At 43.1% G+C, this 22,516-nt stretch overlaps 1 protein-coding gene across 2 annotated transcripts in view; it reads right to left on the bottom strand.

Moving 5' to 3' along the window:
- The window catches only part of ANKRD10 (ankyrin repeat domain 10), a 51,755-nt gene extending 42,212 nt beyond the window's left edge, over positions 1-9,543 (bottom strand). The window contains exons 1-2 of one of the 2 annotated variants that reach the window (XM_067563688.1): positions 9,224-9,543; positions 2,675-2,827 (exon numbers count right to left, since the gene is read on the bottom strand). In XM_067563688.1, the coding sequence (XP_067419789.1) occupies positions 2,675-2,827; positions 9,224-9,424 (354 nt within the window). In that variant the 5' untranslated portion in view covers positions 9,425-9,543. Of the gene's footprint in view, positions 1-2,674; positions 2,828-8,345; positions 8,708-9,223 lie in introns of those variants that run through there. The other variant, XM_067563689.1, reaches the window with a different exon arrangement.
- Positions 9,544-22,516: the final 12,973 nt, after the last annotated feature.

The following is a 22,516-nucleotide window of genomic DNA, read 5'->3' as shown; positions in this document are numbered from 1 at the left end:
ACATGAGAATGGAAAACACAACTGACTTGCCATTGGAATAAAATCCCTGAATTTAAAAAAAAACCCAAAACTGAATTTTGAAAAACTAGCAAGTAAACTTTATTCTTTTAGAAGGACATCTGAGATCAAATTTAAGGGAAAACTAATTAATTTTCCCTACCTCCAACATTAGTTTCTTTTTTATTAGATACAATGTGGATAGATTACTAAATATGGGTCAGCAGGACGAGCCAACCTTTCTTTTCCAGTGGCCAACAGGTGCACAGAGCAATAGCAAGGAAAGCATTTCTCATTCAGACCCTTTCTATGAATCTGTCTTTACTAGAAGGGAAGGCTCATCACGCTAGACTGAGACAAGCAGAGAAGCTTGTTGAGTAATGAAGATGCAAATCTGAAAATTCAGTTCTTAGTTTGAGCATGTTCAGTTATAGCAGAGTCTAATTAAGCCCCCTTTGTGACGACAAAATGCACATTTCTCCTGCTGAGCACAACAGCTCCAGAGGCTGATGATGGGATAACTTGTGTGGGAAGTTATTCGAGTCTCATCGAAACAATCATAACACATTCCTTCCTCAATGCAAAACTAAGCTCTTTCCCTCATGCAAGCCTCCCGGTCCTTACTTCTACTAAGACACAGTAAAGTGAGCTCAGTGAGTTCCCCATTCATCTCAACAATTGTGACAATTTGGATATTAAAACTGTCACACACAATTTTAACTTTCATTTTAAGATTTTATTGTAACTGCATTTTACCTAAGCAACATGGCAATTATAAAATTTGTGATCCAGCGCTGTAGTTTTTTTGAAAATCTATATATCTCTTGGCATTCATGGCCACTCCACAGCATTATAATAAATATTTTCACTGCTGCTAGAATATACATGGCACACTGTTCAGCACCGAAGGGATTTATGATTATGCTTGCTGTGCATTAATAACCCCCCCTTTTTTTTTTTGCGAAGACACAACAGTACACGTCTGTAATTATTAGTGCTTGTCTCTATTACTGTTAAGGAAGTTCCAGAATATAAGTCACCCACACAATTCATTGCCTATTACTGTATATTAATTCATCCTCCATCTGCAAATAAATCTTAATCCTGTTTTGCAATACAGTAATGAAGATTAACCAGCCCAGGATAAAAATGTATTCATCCACGCATGCTATGATTATGAAAAACATGTTTTCTTTAAACTGTTACAAAAGTAACGAAGAATTTTGTAAGATCTTTAGTGTCAAAAGAGAAACATTATGAAAACAAGTACATCCTAAAATAATCTCAGCTACTATTAATACCAGTTAGAATTTTGACTGAATCATGTTGGATTGACTGGTGGTTTCCATAGTTTAATTAGATATGGTGGCTTGACTTAGAGTTGTATTTTTTTACGTTCGTTATCTGTTTAAGAGCTGCATTGTAATGAGAATTATGATCATGCTCCCAATACCACAGAAACTTGATAAAGACAGTTGTACTGAAAACAGCAGCCACACCTCAAATCGTGGATCAGAAAAATGGGTTCTTCAAATCGTCAGTTATAATAAATGAGTTTTAACTCAATTGTCAGTGGTTAGCCTTCTTTATAAATCTCATTTTATAAAGATACTTATTCTTTCTACAATTATCTTGATACAAATAATTAAAACTTTTCTAAACTATTCTTCATTAAGGACTATGGTCCAGATCCACAAAGATACTTAGGTTCTTAAGTCCCATTTTTAGCCTTACTGCAATTCATAAAACTCCTGCTCAGCTGCTGCCTAACCCTGTAAGCATTTAAACTCACTTGGTGAGTAAGTTTTCATTGTAAATGTTCCCTACGTGCCTATGTTTCTGCCTGCAGGCAGGTGCACTGCTACCTCACTCTCACCTAAGCCTCAAAGCAATCCACAATTAGGCAGGGAAAAACACAGGTGACCGCTGATCTTGTGTTCAGGGCCTGATCCAGTTGGCATGTTCAGAGGACCCCTATTGGATTGGGTATCATTCAAAATCCAGGAGACAGTGGTGACACCCACAATGTAACATTTAGCCAACTAATTGGAGTACTCACATGAGGGAATCCCAAGTTTAATTCCCCGCTCTGCATGATGGGGAGAAAGAGGTGAGAGACCCCTATTCAAATCCCAAGCAGTGTGCTCTAACCCCTGAGCTATGTGATATTTCGATAAGAGACTACTGCAATCTCTCCTGTTGATGCTTTGACTAAGTAAGTAGAATCACTAGAGAAGTGGGGCTGGAACAGGATCTCCCACCTTCTAGGTGAGAGACCTAACTCTTCCCCCTCTCCACCTCATCATGGTGAATCACTATCAAAGATAGGCATCTCCTTGCAACCTGGCTTTAAGTGCATATCTCCATGAAAGGGGCAGGTTTAGGGCACACACCTCTCATCAGTATCTCCCACTGTCTAGCTTAGGTGGCTCCTCGCCTAGCTTGCTAGCTTTTGGAAATCACATTTGAAGATGTCTCTCTCCCCCCATTCATTATGTACAGAGCTCTGGCACCTAACTCAAGCATTGTGGATTGCAACATTGTCCCTGTGACTTTTTAGGTGCCTAGAATTAGGCACTGCAATGCTCAGCATCACAGCACTAGTTCCTTTGTGAACCCAGGCCTATGAGCATTTTTTAAAACCTAAACAAACATCAAACCCAACATTAATCCATACCTGTTTGTTTATGTTGGCCCCTGCTTGAATCAACCAGATCAGGCACTGAGGATGTCCTCCAAAAGCAGCAATATGGGCTGGTGTTTGGGCAAAACGTGTTGTACAGGCATTTACAGTAGCGCCAGCTCTCACTAACTGCATTAGACACTCCAGCTTTAAATAGACAAGGGGAAAATAATTTAGAACTATTATACATCAAATATACCCCTACTACTTTATGTATCCTTGGTTAAATTAGAGGAGAAAGTGGAAAAATTTCAGTTAAACTGACCATTAGCGGAATCAGGCTGATGCAACATGACTAACAAAATAATAAACTGAGGCTTCACCACCTCTTCCAGGTTTCTCAGGGTACATCTACACTGCTGGGGCTACAGGGATCGATGCAGCAGGATCAATTGAGCGGGCTGTGGAGACTCGCTCAATCGATCCCAGAACTGCTCTCCGATTGATGCCATTAATTCACACCCCCATTGTCCTGAAAGGAGTAAGGCTGCGTTGACCAGAGGACATCTCCCATCAACGCAGCGCAGTGGAGATGCCGCGGTATGGCAACGTAAGTCAGTCAACAGGAGATACGCAAGCTGCATTATGTAACTTGTGTATCTTCTGTCAATGGCAGTGAAGACCAGGCCTAAGACACTAAAGAAGTGGCCAAGAGGAATTTAATTCTTGCCAAAAGTTTTAACAAACCCCACACCATTAATTTAATAGGGAAAAAACCCTGATACTTTAGAGCTGATTATACTTTAGACTTGTATTCTGTTTGCTTCTGTCAGAAAAGTTGCTAAGTTTCTGATCTGGAAAGTTATCAATGTAACATTAAATAGACACTATCAAGTAGCATTTGCTAGAACTTTAACTTTTTTTTTAAAAAAAAAGAAAAAACGCCTACTGTGAACTTAAATGTTTTCAGGAAAGTTTAAAAGGAAAGGAGGGTGGGGAGTATGCAATAAAGAATGATAACTGAAATTTTACTTCAATATTCCCCTGCAGCTTTGGAAACCCAAACTATAAAAAGAAAGTAAAATGCTTATTAGCTTTTTAAAAAAATGCTGAAAAATATTATTACAATTCTTTCTATTTAAAATCTCTGTACTGCAGTCATTGGTAACATAGCAAAAGGGTTTGGGTTTTTCGGTTGCCCTGTCAAATATGACCTCTTTGGCATTTTCTCTTTATTCTGACATTCACTTTCATATCATACTATGCTGAAATTTTTAATATTTCAACAGTAAAATAATTTTGAGAATGCTTTGAAAAGATGTCAGATTATTAGGGGCTGGAAGAATTGCAAAGGTGATGATCTTGGTTTAGAGAAAAGTGGTTGGAAAATTGTGTCATGCAATGGCACCAACCTTCTGGCCTTCAGGAACAGGAATCACCAGGAAATTAGCTTATGTACAAACATACATTTGTTTTATACTAGGCTTCACTGTAGTATGGCTAATTTTACTCTAAAGAGTTTAGAGTATGTAGATCAAAGTTTTCAAGTCAAATGACTAAAATTAGACATCTTAGTTTGAAAATTTTAACAAATATATGACCACTCCAAATGTTTTTAACCCTCAACTGTAATTGGGCAAATATGCTGTAGCATTAGTGACTGTCCCTACCAGTTTAATAAAAAAGTTAAAATACAATAGTCAATGTGTAATTTATGAACTCATATGTTTAATTTTAAGAGGACTTTGACAACTAACTGCATTCTCTTCTGAGAAAATGTATGAACAGCATACAGAAAATAAAATGCATTTAAAAAGTCAGAGTGGATTTAAGATTGGATATAAAGGAAATATGGTAACTCACCATGCAACAGAGAGGGTTCAGAGAAGAGCCATGAGAATGATTAAAGGATTAAAAAATATGCCTTATAATGACAGACTCAAACAGTTCAATCTATTTAGTTTAACAAGGAGAAGGTTTAGGGGAGAAATGATTACAGTATCTACATGAGAAGCAAATATTTAATAATGGGCTCTTCAATCTAGCAGAGAAAGGTATAACACAATCCAATGGCTAGAAGTTGAAACTAAACAAATTCAGAGTGGAAATAAGACATACATTTTTAAATGAAGGTAATTAACCATTGGAACAATTTACCGAGGGTCACGGTGGATTCTCCATCACTGACAAATTTTAAAATCAAGATTGGATGTTTTTCTAAAAGATATACTCAGGAATTATTTTGGGGAAGTTCTATAGCCTGTGTTTTATGGGAGGTCAGGCTAGAGGATCAAAATGGTCCCTTCTGGCCTTGGAATCTATGAATAAAAGTATCTTGGGGTGAGCAAATAATTATAGTGCTAATGAACCTAGCTCCCACAAACCCTAACATTCATCATGGGAGACGGTATCCTTCAAAAAGATAAAAAATAAATGAATGATAGGTGCTTAAACAACTGCAATAATAATTAAGATAGTTATATCAAAGGATAACAAACTTAAAAGATGCTGTAATAGAGATACAGTTGTAGTGGTGAGTTACCTGTATATGCTTTTTGTGAACTCTACAAAACTTCCCCACCATTACCCAATACTGGTATTTACACACCAAGGTCCCCAATGTCACTGATGGTTACCATAACCAAGCAAGGTTAAATGACGTGATGCTTAAGACACCAGTGACGGCCAGCGGCCTACCTACCAAAGTTACAAACAAAGGTGAAGTTGAACCAGCATTAGTAACTAGGAGATTTTGCAACGTAAGGATTAAGATGTCTAAAGGTTACTGTGAAAATGTTAATTCTTTATTCTGCCAAGTGCAAAGCATTTTTCTTTTTTTGGCATATTATATATAGATTGCTGGTCTGAAAAGAGGCAGGGAAACCTCAATGTCAACTCCACAGAACAGCAATAGAATTGGAGAACCAGTGCCCTTTTAGCATTTAAGGTGAATTTGTAACCCACACTAGAATGGTTTCATAGTCTGTAACTAAACAAGGTTATTTTAAAATTGTTCTCTTTTTTTTTAAATGTATTTCTTTTCTTTAATTTTAAGAAGTCTAATAGAGAGGATAAGTTGCTGCACTTCATTAAAAATCAGAACACAAGGCCTTCTGCCTCATGGACTGAGAGACCTGCTTCTCCGAGTCCCAACGCCATCAGAAAATGGAAGTAGCTGCTAGTCAGGAACAGGCCAGAACACCAGGTTCCCTTATTCTTGTCCCATGGACTCGAACACTGAGCACTGGTTTTGGTCATCATCTTTTTGGTTTCTTTAAAAAAATAAAAATAAAAGATTTTTCAAGTGCACGATATAGCTACAGTACGGATTGGGAATCAGGGTTAATCGGAGGAAGATGGGGAGGGCCCCAGGGCTCCTGTTCTCTGACAAGATAGGGGAAGGGGAGAATGAATTATGTATTTTTTTAAGTAACAGCCCAAAGAGGAACAGAATTTACTTACCTTACATCATAAACAAGAAAAGTAAAACAGTCAAACAACAGCTAGAGAAAATAGGCAAGGATTACAAAAGCAAGAGGCAAGCTGATACGGTCATAGAAAAAAAATGTGGCCAATTAGTCAAGGATTAAAAAACCCTGCAAATATAGAAGGAAAGCATTAAAAAACCCACTATCTTGGGGATATATTTCTGCCCTAAATACCCTTATCTGCATGCTGGCTATTTAGATAATAAATTATTTTATATACTAACCTTTCTGATAGGTCTGTAAAGCACCCAGCATAATTCAGGGCACGATATAACGAACCAGACAGAATTTTCTTGAATACTAACCATAATTTGAATGTAGCTGTTTTTATAGGAATCCATTAGCATTCCAGGAGACAAGCATATCTCAGTTTTCAGGGAAGATACAAAAAATAATGACTGTTCCAGAGGTATCCAAGGTTATAAGGAACAGCTTGGGATTGATTGTGGTTTATATTCACAAACATACCTCAACACCAAGCCTCCTACCAATGGAGGGCCATACTGGCAAATAAGCCCTGGAGGACCTTATGAATGCCAGGACACAGTTACCTACTATTACAACTAATCATACATTTCTTACCATTCTGATTTTCTCATTCTTTATTTGTAATACTTTCTTAGAAACTATAATACTGTACTTCTCTTCCTACTGGCTTTATTTTCCATTTATAAACACTGATTCTTGTCATAGTTTCTTTACCTCCCCAACCCTCCAAAAATGTAATCTCTTTCTAATAAAGCTGGCTTTTTCAGTTTGCTTCCTTGGGGGCGGGGGGCAGTTCTTGTTTACTGATATTAGTGAGAACACCTACTGTTGTTGGGTTTTTTATGGTCTATGAAGATACTGGGGCAGATTCTCTTTTGTGCCCAGTACCTGCTTGGTGCAGAAGGAGGGAGAGTGTGTCTACAAAGGAGCAAGCTGGGGCTCAACAATCCTGGGAACGTTTCTATGCAAATCCCAGCATAGGAAGCTGTTCTAAGCTTGTCTTACTAGCTTTGGCACCCATAAGGGGGTCTTCGACCAGGCAGGGAGGACCAGAGCACAATAATATTCCTGCTACACCCCCTACACAGGGATGAGGGTAGCCTAGGAGCTGGATCTGCACCACTTCATGACTGCCCCATGTCAGGAAAATCAGTAGCTGGCATGGGGAAGATCTGTCACTTGTATGGCCTTTGCTCTACTAGAGAAGCAGAAAGGGGCTGGAATAGGAAAAAAAAGTCAGGCCTAGTATATTAATTTTTTCAGAAACTAGTATTTTTAAAATCCACAATGTTTAGAAATGCAATTACTTTAGCCTCCAGTTATGAACTAGGATTATGTTCCACTAAAGAAGACAGAAGGTTAGGAAAATAAGTGTGTGTTTTGTAAGTTCAATGGAAGTGGCTGTTTAATTTCTCAACAGCATGCTGTATTCATTTTTATCTAATGAAAGGTGTTCAAGGTACTTTTGTACCAGATCACAAATTTGGGAACTAACTACTCTTTAGTGTCCCTCATGTTTTATTGTCCCCTAGCACAAATATGAGAAAAGGTTTGTAACTGAAATATACTACATCAATTTGTACAGAAGCTCTTCATAAATCAGATGCAGCAAGGCTCTGCTACAGCAAAGCAGTTCACTGAAGCTGAAGGAGCCAACTCTGCCCCTACCCTTGGAGAAGTAAATTGAGGCTCTTTCTTTACTGGTATCCTGCTTATCCCCTTTGTAGGCTTGTCCTCTTGCCTCTCCCCTCAAAGGCTTAGCCTGCTTTAATTGGACTAATGGCTCTGATCTGTTACACAACACTGCTAGAAGTGCAGCAATCTATGAGAACTAAAATGTTATTGACAGGATATATCCAAACGTATCTATATGCAAAACTGTATACAAATATTTGCAGTTATCAGAAAATCTTGTGCATTCCCTTTAGTATTTTCATTAAAGAAAGACATCTGGCCACAGGCCACAAAATGGGCACTTTGTTTATCGTATCTAGCATTAGCTTGAAGGTATGGTTGTTCCCTCTACGAGCGCCTTTGACAGGAGAATGAGAATGCGTGCACACACACAAGAACCTTATATAGCCTGACATAAAAAGCAATGGTTAAAAGCACACGCTTCTCCCCTCGCCCTCCCCCTCCCCCTCCAACACCAGAAAGACAAGAGCCAGAATGAGGCCTGCCGACAGAAAAGTCACAAAAGATGGGAAAATGGAACCTTAACAGGGATGGGCGACAGGAAAAGCGTTGACCTTCAGCTGTAACCCCCTCGGGGCCACCACACTTCCTCCACGTGGGGGGCCAAGTTCTGCCCTCAATTACAATAGGAAACCGGCCCAGGAGACCCAGGCTCGACCCCGTGGCACCGCCTCCTTTCACCTCCCCGGCAGGGCTGTAGGGAAGAAGTGTCCGGGGCGGGCACAGACGCAAGGATCGCCTCCTTGCCGACACGCACAAGGCCGGTCGTCATAACTCGGGCACCAAAACAAAGTCTCCAGGTGGAGCCTGCGCGCGCCAGAAGGACCGTTACGGGGCGGGGCGGGGCGGGGGCGCTCCGCGGGTTCTCCCGGGTAACTCAATACCCCGCCCCGCCCCCGCGCGCAGGGGGAGGAGCACCTGCCCCCCCCCCTCCTTTCCCTTCCCCTATTGGCTCCCGCAGCAGCTGCCGGTGACCCCGGCACCTTTCGAAAGCTCGGCCGAGGACCACGGAATCGGGTCCGCCCCTGTCAATAAAAGCTCCGGGGAGGGGGCGGCTCGGGCCCGGCCGGAGCTGCAGCGCTTCCCCACCCCCTCAGCAAGAGCCGGCTGCCGGGTCACCTTCCCCGGCCCCGTGCGAAGGAAGGGGATGCCTGCTACAGCGACCGCGGGCTCTCCCCCGGGGACGGGGCCAGCCCCGCCCCCTGAGAGCCCGCCGCCTCCCACCTTCCCCCGCGGGGCCGAGGGGAACGCCTCCCGCAGCCCGGCCCCTTACTCTCTCCGGGGGAGGGGTGGGCTGCGGACGGTACCGAGACTCCCGCCGAGCCGGGCGCGCCCCCGTCCTCCCGCCCCCCCAGCACGGCAAGATGGCGCCGCGTGAGCGTGCGGGTCCCGCGGGGCAGCGCCCCCCTCCGCGGGCCGGGCCGCACCGCACCTTGCCGAAGTGCGCGGCCCAGTGGATGGGCGTCCAGCCGTAGAAGGAGTCCTCGGCCGCCAGGTCGGAGCGGGGCGAGCGCTGCAGCAGCGCGCACAGAGCCGGCAGGTCGCCGTCGCGGCAGGCGCGGTGCAGGGGGAAGCGCAGGGTCAGCAGCTCCTCGCTGGAGAATCCCGCCTCCGGGCCGACTCCCAGCGACATGGTGACCGGGGGCGACGGAGGCTCGAGGCTGCTGCTGCTGCTACCGACCCGAGCCGAGACGCGCTCCCGACTCCGAGAGCACAAAGAACGGGGCGGGGCGGGCGCTCGGTCGGTCGTGCGCGCGGCTCCTCCCCGAGCGACGTGGGCGGGGCGGGCAGCGCGCGGGGCGGGGGGAGCCCTCGGGCTAGCGGTTGGCCGGGGGGGGAACCTCCCCGCGCGCGCGCTGGCCCTTCCCGCGGCCCCGCCCTTTGTCCCCCCTTTGTCCGCCGCCAGCCGTTGTTGGTGCTTTTGGCCCAGGTCCGGCTCCGCGCGAGCTTGCTAGGAAACGGGGAGGAAGCGCGCGCGCAGCATCCGGGCGGTTTTGCTCCCCTGTGATGACGCGCTCTGGCTCCCACCCGCGCGCGCACACGGGGCAGCCGCGCAGCGGGGATCCTGGCTGTGCCGCCCGCCAGCCGGGTCCTGGAGTCGCAGCCACCAAGATGGGTCTCCGGGAGGCTGCTGCGAGCGCTCCAGAGACGCGCCCCAGGGCCCGCTCCACGGGGGTGCCCCAGATTGGGCAGGGTCAGCGTCCCCTTTGTGTGCTCCGTTCCTGGAGAAACGCCTTGGCTGCAGCTGGCCGCCTTTGGTTGGTCTGGGTTTCCACCGTCCCCGGTGACAATCTGTTTCCTTCCGTCATGGACATGCACAGCTAGGCAAAGTAAGAAAAAGGCTGCTTGAGACCCTATCACAGTTTAATTTAAGGCTGTTCAATTTGTATCGTTTGACGGGGTGCTGAGAAGTTGTAGTTTGACAGTCACAAAGCTCTAACTTTTTTACTCTCAACAGCCATTGTCCTAGATAGTGGCTGATCTTCCCCCTTGCCCACACCTGTCCACAATTCTATTGTTAAAAATAAAATAAAAAGCTTCAAAGTAAATAAGTGGAAATGATTAAAAAATAAAAATTGAACTCTGCCAAGCCTATTGGTAGTCCAGCTGGTGTTTGAAATCATAGACTATTAGGGCTGGAATGGACCTCAGAAGGTCATTTAGTCCAGCTGGCTGCTCAAAACAGAACAAACCCCAACTAAATCATGCCAGCAAGAACTTTGTCAAGCCACACCTTAAAAACCTCCACCACCTCCCTAGGCAACCCATTCCAGTGCTTCACCACCCTCCTAGTGATTGTTGTACTGCTGCTGTGAATTATATTAGGTAATTATTGTAAAATCAATGCTGTCTTACAGCAATCAAACAATTCTGGTTTGTGAGCAGTAACAGTATTTTGTACTTTAAAAAGGAACAGATCCATTTTTCAAAATGGGTGATTCGGTGATGGCTCTTCAAAACATTGTGGTTCCAATTTGTGAGAAGGAAAAAGTACTATTGTACTTACAGTGACAACTGGTGTAAGGAGTCTGGGTATAAAAACAGGATATGCAAAATTGATGCATTTATGGCTTAATGTATTTTGTGTCATCAAGCATTTTCCATTAAATATGAAGGAAGAAGAGCCATTGCCATTCCTGTGGAATGTACAAAACACAAAGATGCTGTGAAAAATCATAAACAAACACCTCAAATTTCATCCCTTTTTTTTTAAACCGAAAAAGGACACACTTCAGGAAAGTCTAGTGACAGCAATAGAAATACAAGAAATTCGCCGTGGCGTGATTAATCATTTAAATTAATTTAATCAAGATTGTGGTAACAAATGGCTTCCAAAGCATCTATCAGATTCAGAAATTGTGCAGAAAAGCAAACAATCCCAAGTCTTGTGAACACACAAAAGCACCTAGCATTACTGAGAATGTTTTGGCACTGAAATCACAGGAACTTTTCTTTAAATGATCTCAAATTAGCGCTTTTCCCCCCTCAACCAGAACAGATGCCTCAAATAGGGGAAATGAGAAGTTTTTCCCAATTACTTTTATTTTTCAAAGATGGAAGGGATTAAAAATGGTTTACTTGATTTTTACCACAACTACAAGGCAAGTGACGTTATTGTTGCATATGTTTCAAACATGAGAGAAGAAAGTGACCTTAGTATAAACTGTGTGTGGTCCTGTGTAGCTAATAATGCCTCTAACTTTGAAAAAGACAGTCATAAAATAAATGACAGACTGAGTCAGATTGGATGCAAGTGCAGTGTAATTCATAACTATTAAAACTTTGAGTTCCGACACTGGATGTCTGATTCGGAAAGTGTATAGTGAGTTCTCCGCACCCTCAGGCTGGCCTGTAGTCAGCCGGCCTGCCGACCCACTCCGGCCCCAGGCTGGCCAGGCTGCCCCAGCCAGCCAGCCACCTCCCAGCCGGTCCCAGCACAAAGCTGGGAACCTGGTGGCAGCAGCCCTCTCTCGCCTGGTCCTGGCACGCAGCTGGGAGGTGGGCTGCAGCCACCCACCTCATGGCTGGTCCCTGCTCCCAGCCATCATAAATTTGGGGGGGGGAGAAATCCCCCCCCCCAAGTCCCCTCAAACTCCACCCATGGGGCTGTTCATCTTACAAAGGAGGATATGATGGAGGTCTGGAAAAAGTGAACAGAGAAGTGTTATTTACCCTCACAGTACAAAAACCCACAGAAATTAATAGGCAGCAGGTTTAATATAAACAAGAGGAATTACTTTTTCACACAATGCACAGTTAACCTGTGAAACTCATTGCCATGGGATATTGTGAAGGCCAACAGTATAACTGGGTTCAAAAGAGAACTAGATGAATTCATGGAGGATAGGTCCACCAATGCCTATTAGTCAAGATGATCAGGGATGCAACCGCATGCTCTGGGGTAACGCTAGACCTCTGATTGCCAGATGCCAGGAGGGAAAGACAGGGCAGGATCTCTCCAAAACTGCCCTTCCCTGGAGCTCTGGTATTGGCTACTCTGGGAGATAGGGTACTGGCTAGATAGACCATTGATCTGACCTAGTATGGTAGTTCTTATGAGTATAAGGAACATCATGTGCCAGCAAGATTGCTGTCCTTCTGCCTGCAACAGAATGAGTCCTACAGTGCTGGCCTGCATTAAAGCAGCATGGATAAAAATGCATGTTTTTTTGAAAATAAAATTTTTAAAATATTTCTTTATTTAAATAGGGTTTTAATTGTTATTTAAATTATATTTTTTTCTTTTTAAAAATAAACCTGTTTCAGATTTCATTTTAATTTAATACAAAATTTGTTAAGACCTAAGTTTATTAGTCTCTTATAATATTTAAATAAAAAATATGCTGCATCCATGAGCATGTACAAAAAACCTTGAGTTAAAGGCTGCTTTTCTATATAAAGAAAGATTTTCCCCCCTAACTTTTGAGGTCAAGCTTTCTAAATATGGCCCACTAGGTCATTCACTATATTAAAGGCTGGTTTTGTTTAATAAAAATAAATTTTATTTGCTGCGTATGTTTAATTAAATTGCAGTTACCATCGTAATGCAGCTTGACACAAATTGTGGACGAAAAGTTAATTATCTAGTCAATAAGCAATATATCATTTGCCATTTTCTAACATACTGAAATGTACAATTAGTTAATAGGAATCTGAAAATATTAAGCTATATAATTGTGTAAATAATTGTATATAATTACAGTGTATTCTGCTAGATAGCAGACAGTCTGTATCTCAGCGTCCACCCTTTTTACAAAACTATAATGGATTTTGTACAAAGCATGTCTTGTAAGGTATTTGAAAACTCATAATGTGTTGGTCATCATTGTCCTGGTAAAATATGTGTGGCTACATTGTGTGTACAGTTATAAAATTCTGCTGTATAAAATTACTGAAACATATTCCAAATTCAGAAAAGCAGACACAGACCAGTTCCTCAGAGTCAAAAGGCAAATGATGCTTCAGCCAGCTGTCAACATAATCAAATGGACTATCACCTGGTTAAGGAGCCACTTTTTGGCAGGAAAGGATGTGAGTGAGAAACTGACATGTTGGCAAAGAAAGAGCTGGAAGTTCCCATCTGCAGACTTTTTCTCTTGAAGCCCAGCTGGAGATGTGTCTCAAGAGGAAAAGGATAAAAATGAGAAATAGAGGCCCCAAATCCCCTCTCTCCCCTCATCTCATCAACAACGTTTGGGGGGGAGGAGGAAAGGGGAGCATAATTGAACTGGAGGAAGGGTCCCAACTGAAAGGAATCCAGCCAGACTGCTGTAAGCATGTGGTGAGAGAGACCCTTTTGCTTTAAATTCACTTTACTTGTTAAGTTAGATATTAGTTGCATTTTATCTTTTATTTCCAATTCTGACTTTTATGCCTCATTACTTGTAATTATTAAAATCTATCTTTTTTTAGTTAATAAACTTGTTTTATCTAAACCACTGTGTGTGTTTGGACTGAAGTGTTTGGGAAACTTAATTTGGGATAACAAGTTTTGTGCATATCATTTTCTATTAATGAAATGACAGACTCTCTGTGAACTTGTATTGTCCAGGAGGTATTGGGCAGTACAAGATGCACATTTCTGGGGACAAATCTAGGATGGGGAATTTGCTGGTGTCAGTCTATAATATAATTCAGTAAAGGCTAACTGTATCACTCCTGCAATATAACTGGGAGTAATTTACATGCTGGAGTGGCTGCTCCCAAAACAAAGCAGTGTAAGACACCCCAAGTTGGAGAACTGAGGGAACACAGCTGTGCAACAGTCCAGATTGAACCCTGGGTAATGTCATAGTAGCAAAAAGATTAACCAAATCTAGTGTAAAACCTTTTTTTTAGTTGTAAATCAATATGTTGTAATGTTTATATCAACCAATGAGAATGCACCTTTCTTTAAAAATAATTGACATACAAATATAAATGTTTATTTAAAAAAATTATTTAAATGGAGGCTTTTAAGTCACCTTGATTTAAATTAAATTAAAAGCATATTTAATTTCAGAGGGGGAAAAATGTGCCAAGATTATATGGGAAGTATTCAGTGAGAATGATCAGGAATCTCTTTGTTAGATTTACTTGAGGAGAGTATTTTTTGAAGTACTCAAGAAGTTTGAATACAACAATACCAACTGTATAGAACTAGATTGTGTCACGGAAGGTCTTCATTCTAAACTAAAGAGAAGGAAAGAGGACAACTTCTGTGGACCATCAGTTCAGGCTATTTTGCATAATATCTCTATAGAACAGGAGAAAATTTGAGGAGGAAGCAGATAAAGCATTGTCTAGATGCAGTGCATACCTTGAGAAATGGTATGATTTCAAGACATTTGTTTCCAAACATATGTCAATCCTCTCACTGTACAAAGAAGTGCAATGGTTTGCTACTGAGAAGCTGGCTGAAGTTCTTCACCTTGAGATTGATTTTGATAAGATATATGATGATTACAGCATTTTACAACAAATAATTTCAAAAGGAGCAAAAAACTGATCAAAGATGCTGGAAGTTTAAAAATAAATACCACACATTTTAAAACTTGTATCTTTAATGCTTTCAATTCCAGACTCAAATGCATACTGCAGAAAAAAATGTCATGTTAGTGACTCAACTTGAGAGGAAAGAAAAGAACCAATTAGTGAACATATTGTGAAAGCAGAGCTAGGTAGAGTTACACTACAGTATGTCTTGTGCTGACATTAATGAATGTCAAAAGTCTCCAGAGTTGCTGAAAGCAGCAAGAAATTACAAGTTTAAGAAGAAAGAAACCACGAGTAAAGGCACTTAAGTACAGGAGACCCAACTTTTATATAGAAAATGCAATAAAAAAAAATTATTTATTAAGTCTAATGAATGCCTATTTGCTGTATCAGTCATTTGGTGATGATTTACTATTTTCCTTTGGTTATTTTTAAACAGAATTAGCATATACACACAAACTGTTTAAACATGCATTAAAAATGAATTAGCCTATATCCCATCCCTCTTTTAAAAATAAGTTTCACAATACAACCAGTGATTTTTCAGTATTGTTTATTTATGTAATGAGCATGAACTTTGCATGCACATGAAAAATCTGACATATGCTGGTCCTTATTTTCCACTGAGGGCAAACAGCTCACTCCATAGTAAATGATGCAGCCCAGCCCTTACAACCACTATGTTATGTGATGAAACCTCCCAGAAATGTCCAACCAGAGTTGGCAACCTGCCCAACTTGGTAGCAACTCTATGTCCATCATGCCCCTCTCCTTGCACCTGGTCCCATGGAGCTTGCCAATCACAAAGCCTACACTGGCAGAAAGGGGACCTCTAGTTCTCCATGGGTGCAGCTCCACCTGTGGGAATTTAATGTAGACAGGCATGGTTGGGGGGGCTCTCCAATCTAACCCTGCTCAGTTATAAAAACACTTGAGCCTTGCTATGCTACAGCCTCCACCTTTGCGAGCACAGGGCAGTTGTATTAGTGGAGAATTACAGGTATCCTTTTTACATTTTGGTCATGGCCTGACAATTTAGGCTAAAACCCAGCTGCCTCATTACTTTAACAACTCCTCAGGGCAGCTTTGTACTCTGTATGGTGGCCAGTACCATGTGGCTTTGTTCCTTATGAGAGACTATAGCAATAAATAAAATAGCTAGTATAGTTTCTCAGTGTGCTCTCTTTTCCACTAATGGGGTACTATACCTTCATACTTAGAGGAACAGACTAACAGAAGCACAGCAATATTCTCTTCCTACCGTCTCAGAGGAGAGATGCTTACTTATAGCAAATATTCCCTTCTCTCCCAGAGGAAGATACTGTAATGCACAATACCTTAATAATAATTCCCACTAAGGGACTCTTCCTCTAGACAGAATGTGCTGCTTACTCTTTCCAACTTTAAGCAGTGGTCCTCCTCAGGGGAAAAGGTTGGTATTAAAAAGAAAAAAAGTTAATATTTAGCTTTCTTAAAACCTATTCTAATACATACCACATTAAGGCCTGGTCTATCCTTACTGGCAAATTTGGCGGCAGTCGGTGGGAATTACACAAGCTATATAGAGTAGCTTGCGTAACTTATGTTGACTTCCTAAATTCTTTTCTGTGCGCTGTCTCCACTACACTGCGCCGATGGGAAATGCATACCCGTCGACACAGCACTACACTTTTTTTGGATGTGGTTTTATTGAATCAACTTCTGGATCAATTGAGTTGGTCTTCACTTCCACTCAGTTTTTCCGGATAAATCGATCTGACGGCGGCAAATTTGCCAGTGAAGACATACCTTTAAGTCTGGGATTTTAGGATAGGCACTTTTGAGAAGCCGAGGTGCAATAGGACATCTTCTAGATGATTTTGAACATCACAAATAGTCAGAAAATTTAGAGTTATGGTCCCCATAATCTAGATACCAAACTATTTGTTCTTTTCAGTGAAAATCCAGCACAGGCAGCAAGCAGTGCTCACAGAGGAGACAGGAAGATGGTGTTTAATCCACTTCTTAAAAGAACACAAAAGCAAATTTGACTGAAACTAAATAAATTAATTAAGCCCTGGTTCTGCAGATCATTATAAAGGTGAGTAATTTTATTTGCCTGAGTCGACTACTTGAAATGAGTGTGATTATTGTTATGCATAAGTGTCTGTAGGACTGGGGTTTTGACCTGGAATCAGAGCAGTAGCTGTATTCTTTCCTTCCCATGTATTATCACCAGTAGAGGCTGCTGACTAAATCCTACACTCCTTGATACCAGTGTAACCCCACTGCTGACAAAGGACTTACACTGATTTAAGTTGCTGGAACCTAGTGAACAATTCTGTTGATACCCAATAAAAATACAAATACATAGCATTTATGTACAAAAAGGAATATAATCCAGACCACTGTCTTAGAGGCACTGATTCCACAGAAACTTTTAGAAACTTCTGTGATTGTAGTTTGTTACTTTATACACAAGGGACAGATCTGCTAAAGAAGTTTTTACATAGTCACTTTTAAGAATAGAGCCATATCTTAAAGTCACTCAGATAAATAGTGATGAATTACATTTAGCTTCAGCCAAAATATCTAACAAATGCTTTAGAACTTTTAAACTTTCAAAAATACTATATAATATCCTTTATTACAATTTTTAGGTTGAGATAATTGTTTAGATAATTGCAGCTTTTATTATTAACCCACAAAGGCGGTGTTGACAAAACAATTTTCTGTTGGCTAATGGCTGCCTGAAATTGCACACCTGAACATTGATGGTGTTCTGTAACTTGTTTGTACAAATATAAATATTTTGGTAATTAGTTTATTTGAAAGTGGGGGGAGGGGAAATCTTTTCCTCTTTGCACACACCATCACACCAAGCAGACCAGAATTTTCTTTGTCTTTCTCGGGCTAACAGCCAAAAGTTTCTTAATATAAAAAAAGAATTTTCAAGGGTACTAGGGAATCCAAGCATCTTATTTTTAGATTTCCTTCTGGAATCAAAGGGTGTGAACTACCTTGTGGATCTTTTAGGAGATCCTGATTTCTCAGACAATGTGTTACTCTTATCTGTAAATGACAGAACAGGAATAGGGTTGATTGAACAATTTCCCTCAAAACCGTTTTTCAGTGGAAAATTGGGTTGTCAACTAAACAAAATTTTTCATGAAAATCGCCTGGTTTCTGCTTCCAGCTTATCAAAAAGATGAACACCCAAAATCTGAAAAATGTCAGCCAAAATCTGCAAAATTTGGGCAGGGCTGATATGGGGTCTGTTGCCCCGGCCTTCCAACAGGCAGGCTAGCAAGCGATCTGGTGCCCCTGGCCCTCAGGCAGGGTGGGGCGGGGCAGGGCAGGCAAGCAGCCTATAGCTCCTGGCTTTCCCACAGGTGAGCCTGGTACAGCAGACTGGTGTCCCCGGCCATCAGGCAGGGCAGGGCAGGGCAGGCAAGCAGTTTGCAGTCCCTGGCCCACAAGTCGGAGGGCTGGGTGCTCGTGCAGGGCAAGCGTGGCAAGCGCAAGTCTGGAGCCCGGCACCCCCTCCCCCTTGCTTCTATGCCCTGGAGAAACAAGGGGGCCCGGAAGCACGTGACCTGCCTTCTGGTGGAGGCTGGCGCTCCCCTCACGGATCCGGCAGAGATGTGCGGAAGGGCCAGGGCCTTCTACGCTACCTTCTTCTCCCCGGATCCGACCGAAGCTGCCGCCTGCAGGGTGCTCTCGAATGAACTTCCCACAGTCAGTGTGGGCGACCAGGACTGACTGGAGCTGCCTCTCACTCTAGCAGAGTTCTCGGAAGCCCTCCGCCTCATGCCCACGAACAAATCCCTGGGCATGGACTGGCTGACCATGGAGTTCTACCACGCGTTCTGGGACGTCCTCGGCCCGGACCTAGCCGCTGTCTAGTTCCCCCTCTCATGCAGGCGGGCCGTGCTCACCCTGCTGCCCAAGAAGGGGGACCTCCGCAACCTTCAGAACTGGTGTCACGTCTCGCTCCTCGGCACGGACTATAAAACCGTGAAACCGTGGCCAAGGCCATCTCACTGAGGCTGGGGTCCGTGCTGCAGGACATGGTCCACTCCGACCAGACCTATACCGTCCTGGGCCGTACCATCTTCGATAATCTCTACCTGGTCCAGGACCTCTTGGAGCTCAGGTGTAGGGATCATCTGTCATTCGCCTTCCTGTCCCTGGACCAGGTGTTTGACAGGATGGGCCACAGCAGCTCCTTTATCTCCATCTGAGAGGTCTTCCAAGCTGCCAGTCTTCTACCAGGACCTCCTCCGGGCCTGGAGGCTGGTCTCGGCCTCCAGGCCCCTTGCGGCCACGGAGGGGGAGGACCTCCTCGCGGAGCCCCTGCTACACAACCCGCAAATCTGTGTGCAGGTGGCGGGTGGTGGAGGCCCCTCGTTGCAATGAAGATTAGTCCTGGCAGGAGTCACCAGGGTCAGAGATCTCCTGGACTACGACCAGGGGGACTGGGTGGATCCCCACGTTCTGGCTCAGCGCATGGGGCTCTCCACCTTTCGAACCCCATGGTGCGTACTCCAGGAGGTGAGGGCATCCTTGCCCCCCGCTGCTCGGGCCTACCTCAGGCGGGTCTTGTGAGACGGCACCCTCCCTTCAGTCCCAGCTCTCCGGCGCTTTCCATCGGGCCCCGGCCCCGCAAGGCCCCCCAGCCACCCTCTCCCCACGCACTGGGCTGGCTGGACGACTTGCAGCCAGTCCTTTTCCAAACTGCACTGAGGGATCATCTGTACATGCTCATGCTCCACACCCTCCATTTCCTCGCCCTCGTGTCCCGCCCTGACACCAAATGGCAGGACCTGCTACCACCTGCGGCGGGTGAGGACCCCCGGTGGGCCAGTGTCTTCTTCACCTGCCGGGGACATCAGTTGGTGGCTTCTTCACGGAGCCGTGAGCATGGGCGTGTACTTGGTGCAGTTCACCCCTCTCCCCAACACCTGCCCCTTCTGCGGCATGAGGGAGACGCTGGCGCACGTGTATCTGGAGTGTTCCAGACTGTAGCCCCTCTTCCGGCTCCTCCAGAACCTCCTGCTCAGGTTCTGGCTGCACTTCTCCCCGCACCTGTTCATCTACGCATACCCCATCCGTGGCCCCACGAAGTCGCGGGACCTCCTCATCAACCACCTCCTAGCCCTGGCCAAAGTGGCCATCTACAAGACCAGGGAGAGGAGGTTGGGTGGGGGGGCGCTCTGCGATTGTGCGGCCTGCTTCCATTCCTCTGTCCGTTCACGCATCCGGGCAGAGTTCCTCTGGGCAGCATCTGCTTGCTCCCTTGACACCTTCCGGGAACAGTGGGTGCTGTCCAAGGTTCTCTGCTCAGTGTCCCTTTCTGGTTCCCTTTGTTTAAACCTGTGACCCCCATGCCCGCTCCTTTTTTCATTAGTTGTCCCATGCACTTAGCTGTGTCCTGTGTCCAGTGACTCCTCCCCTTCAGGGAGAGGGGCCTTTAGCAGTGGGCGGGCTTGTGTCCACCCACTTCCCGGGTTACAAATAGTACACCTCTGTATGTACATATATATCCCTCATTACCGTAGTAGCTGAATACCTCACTATCTTTAATCTTTCACTTTTCCTACCCTTGTGAGATAGGGAAGGGCTATTATTCCCATTTTACAGATGGGGACCAGCAGCACAGAGGCCCAGATCCTCAAAGGAACTTGGACACCTAACTCCCATTGAAATCAGGGATTTGAGATCTGGCCCAAAGAGACTAAGACCCAGAGTCTCACAGAGTCCTAACCTAATTTCCATTGAAATCAGTAGGAGTTGTGCTTAAATACCTTTGAGGATTTGGGCCTAAATAACTTGCCCAAGGTTATTCAGGAAATCTATGGCAGAATAAGGAACTGCAGCCAGGACTTCTAAGTAGCAGGCTAATAACCTAGACACCAGACCACATCCTTCCTTCTCTTCTTAGTTTAGATAGTAGCCCATACCAGCCATTTGAAGGTGAACAATTATGGACTAACCTCTTCAGAGGAAGTCTCATCCTAACTACCATAGTTAGTGGCTAGCATATGACCTGGAGCAAGAAGATTTATATATCTTCTTTTTATTCTTAGAAATATTTCTATCTGATGTAACTGGATGTTCTCATTTTCCAGATAAATGAAATCAAAATAAATTAAATCCTTTTTTAATCCTGCTTTGCTTATGATCTCAGTGATGTGGCAGTAAATTCGATAGGCTAATTATGTAATATGTACACAAGTATTTTATTTTAAATGTGTTGCCTTTTTGTATTAAGGAAAAGGATAAACAGGAGTTCCCAATTTCCCTTTTCTGTACCATTCATTGTTTTGTGTATCTGTATATAGTCCCTTTTTTAATAGTCTCCTTTCTTATCTGAACAGTCCCATTATTTTCATACAGAAGTCTTTCCATTCCATAGTTCAGAGGTCTGGCATATGGATCCACATTCTGTGGTCAAGCTTCTCTCTAAATTATATATTTGGTTTCCCAAACAAATAACCATATATAGTTATTAATTTAGTCTGCATGCATTATATGTTATAAGACAGGAAATTAAAAGTGAAAGCTAACCTGTAATTTATACCCTTGTATGGCAAAAGAAAGGCATAATATATTTAATTTAATAACAGCATCAGCCTTTTGGTTTGAATGTCCTGGCTTACATGAGCTTCATTAGATTAGCAAAAAATATATTTTAGTATTTAATTTGTTTAAAAAGTCAAAAAGCTTCAATGGATGCTATAAACATACTTATTGTGTTATATACACAACAGAATGTATTCCTGATTTTTCATAGTCAGGTAGAATCAACCTCACTGATTTAGCAGCTCACAGTTATGTGTATGTGTTAAACATAGTAACCAGTTCTGCTTGTCTTTCATGGGGGGAACCTTCTCTGCTGCACAATTCTGCTTCTGTTGTTTCTTTAAGGGAAAACTCCCATTCACTGTGAAAATGAGACAGCTGTGCCTCAATCTCAATCATTCAGAGCAGGTGAACTTTGTTATTCTGCTGGGAGGTATAAAAGGACTAAAGGCCCAGGCCCCCAAAGATACTGTGATGCCTAATTCCCATGGGATGCCCTCTAAGAATTATAAAAAGAAACAGAAGAATTTACAGACAGTAGTAATAATTGGGGTTAGTTTTCTTTTAATTTAGTTTGCTTTCACTTGATTTGTTATATATTGGTGAGCTATTGAGGAAGAGTATGTGACTTTGGAGACTGATACCTTGTCTTGTATCCCTATTTGAGCCTAATAAATGTAACCTCAGAAAGAGGAAAGAAAAGTTTCGTTTAAAAAAAAAAAAAGTAAACCCACAATTCTGTATGTGACAGAATGGTGTCATTTATTCTGTATAATTCTCTGCCCCATTCTTTGTATATATTAACATTATATGTCTGTATTTTTTACAGTGCTGGAATGCAGGTAATGAAAAACCTCTGCTCTTCTGCAGTGGTGCCTAGGTCTTTTTGCTGAGAGGTTACAATTACGTTAGAACCTAGCCATATGTATAAAGAGTTTAAATTATTCCTTCCAATTCATGTTACCATGCATTGGTTAATTTTGAAAGTCAGCTGCTTTTGTGTTTCCTATTCACCTAGGTTTCTGGAGTTCCTCATGTTTTATCTAATCTTAAATTTCCTAAATCATTTTGTCATCTGCAAAGTTTGCTCCCTTTTTCGAGATCATCATTGTAACAGGGTACACTCATCACAGCGCCACCTCCTGCTAGCGATCACAGGGATTAGCACTACAAGCCAGTGCACCCT

Source organism: Emydura macquarii, unplaced genomic scaffold, assembly GCF_026122565.2.
Source record: "Emydura macquarii macquarii isolate MOO-44397 ecotype Brisbane River unplaced genomic scaffold, CSIRO-AGI_Emac_v2 contig_2531, whole genome shotgun sequence".
Lineage (NCBI taxonomy): Eukaryota > Metazoa > Chordata > Testudines > Chelidae > Emydura > Emydura macquarii.
The sequence above is the reverse complement of the archived record's forward strand: the minus strand, read 5'-3'. Positions and strand labels throughout refer to the sequence as shown.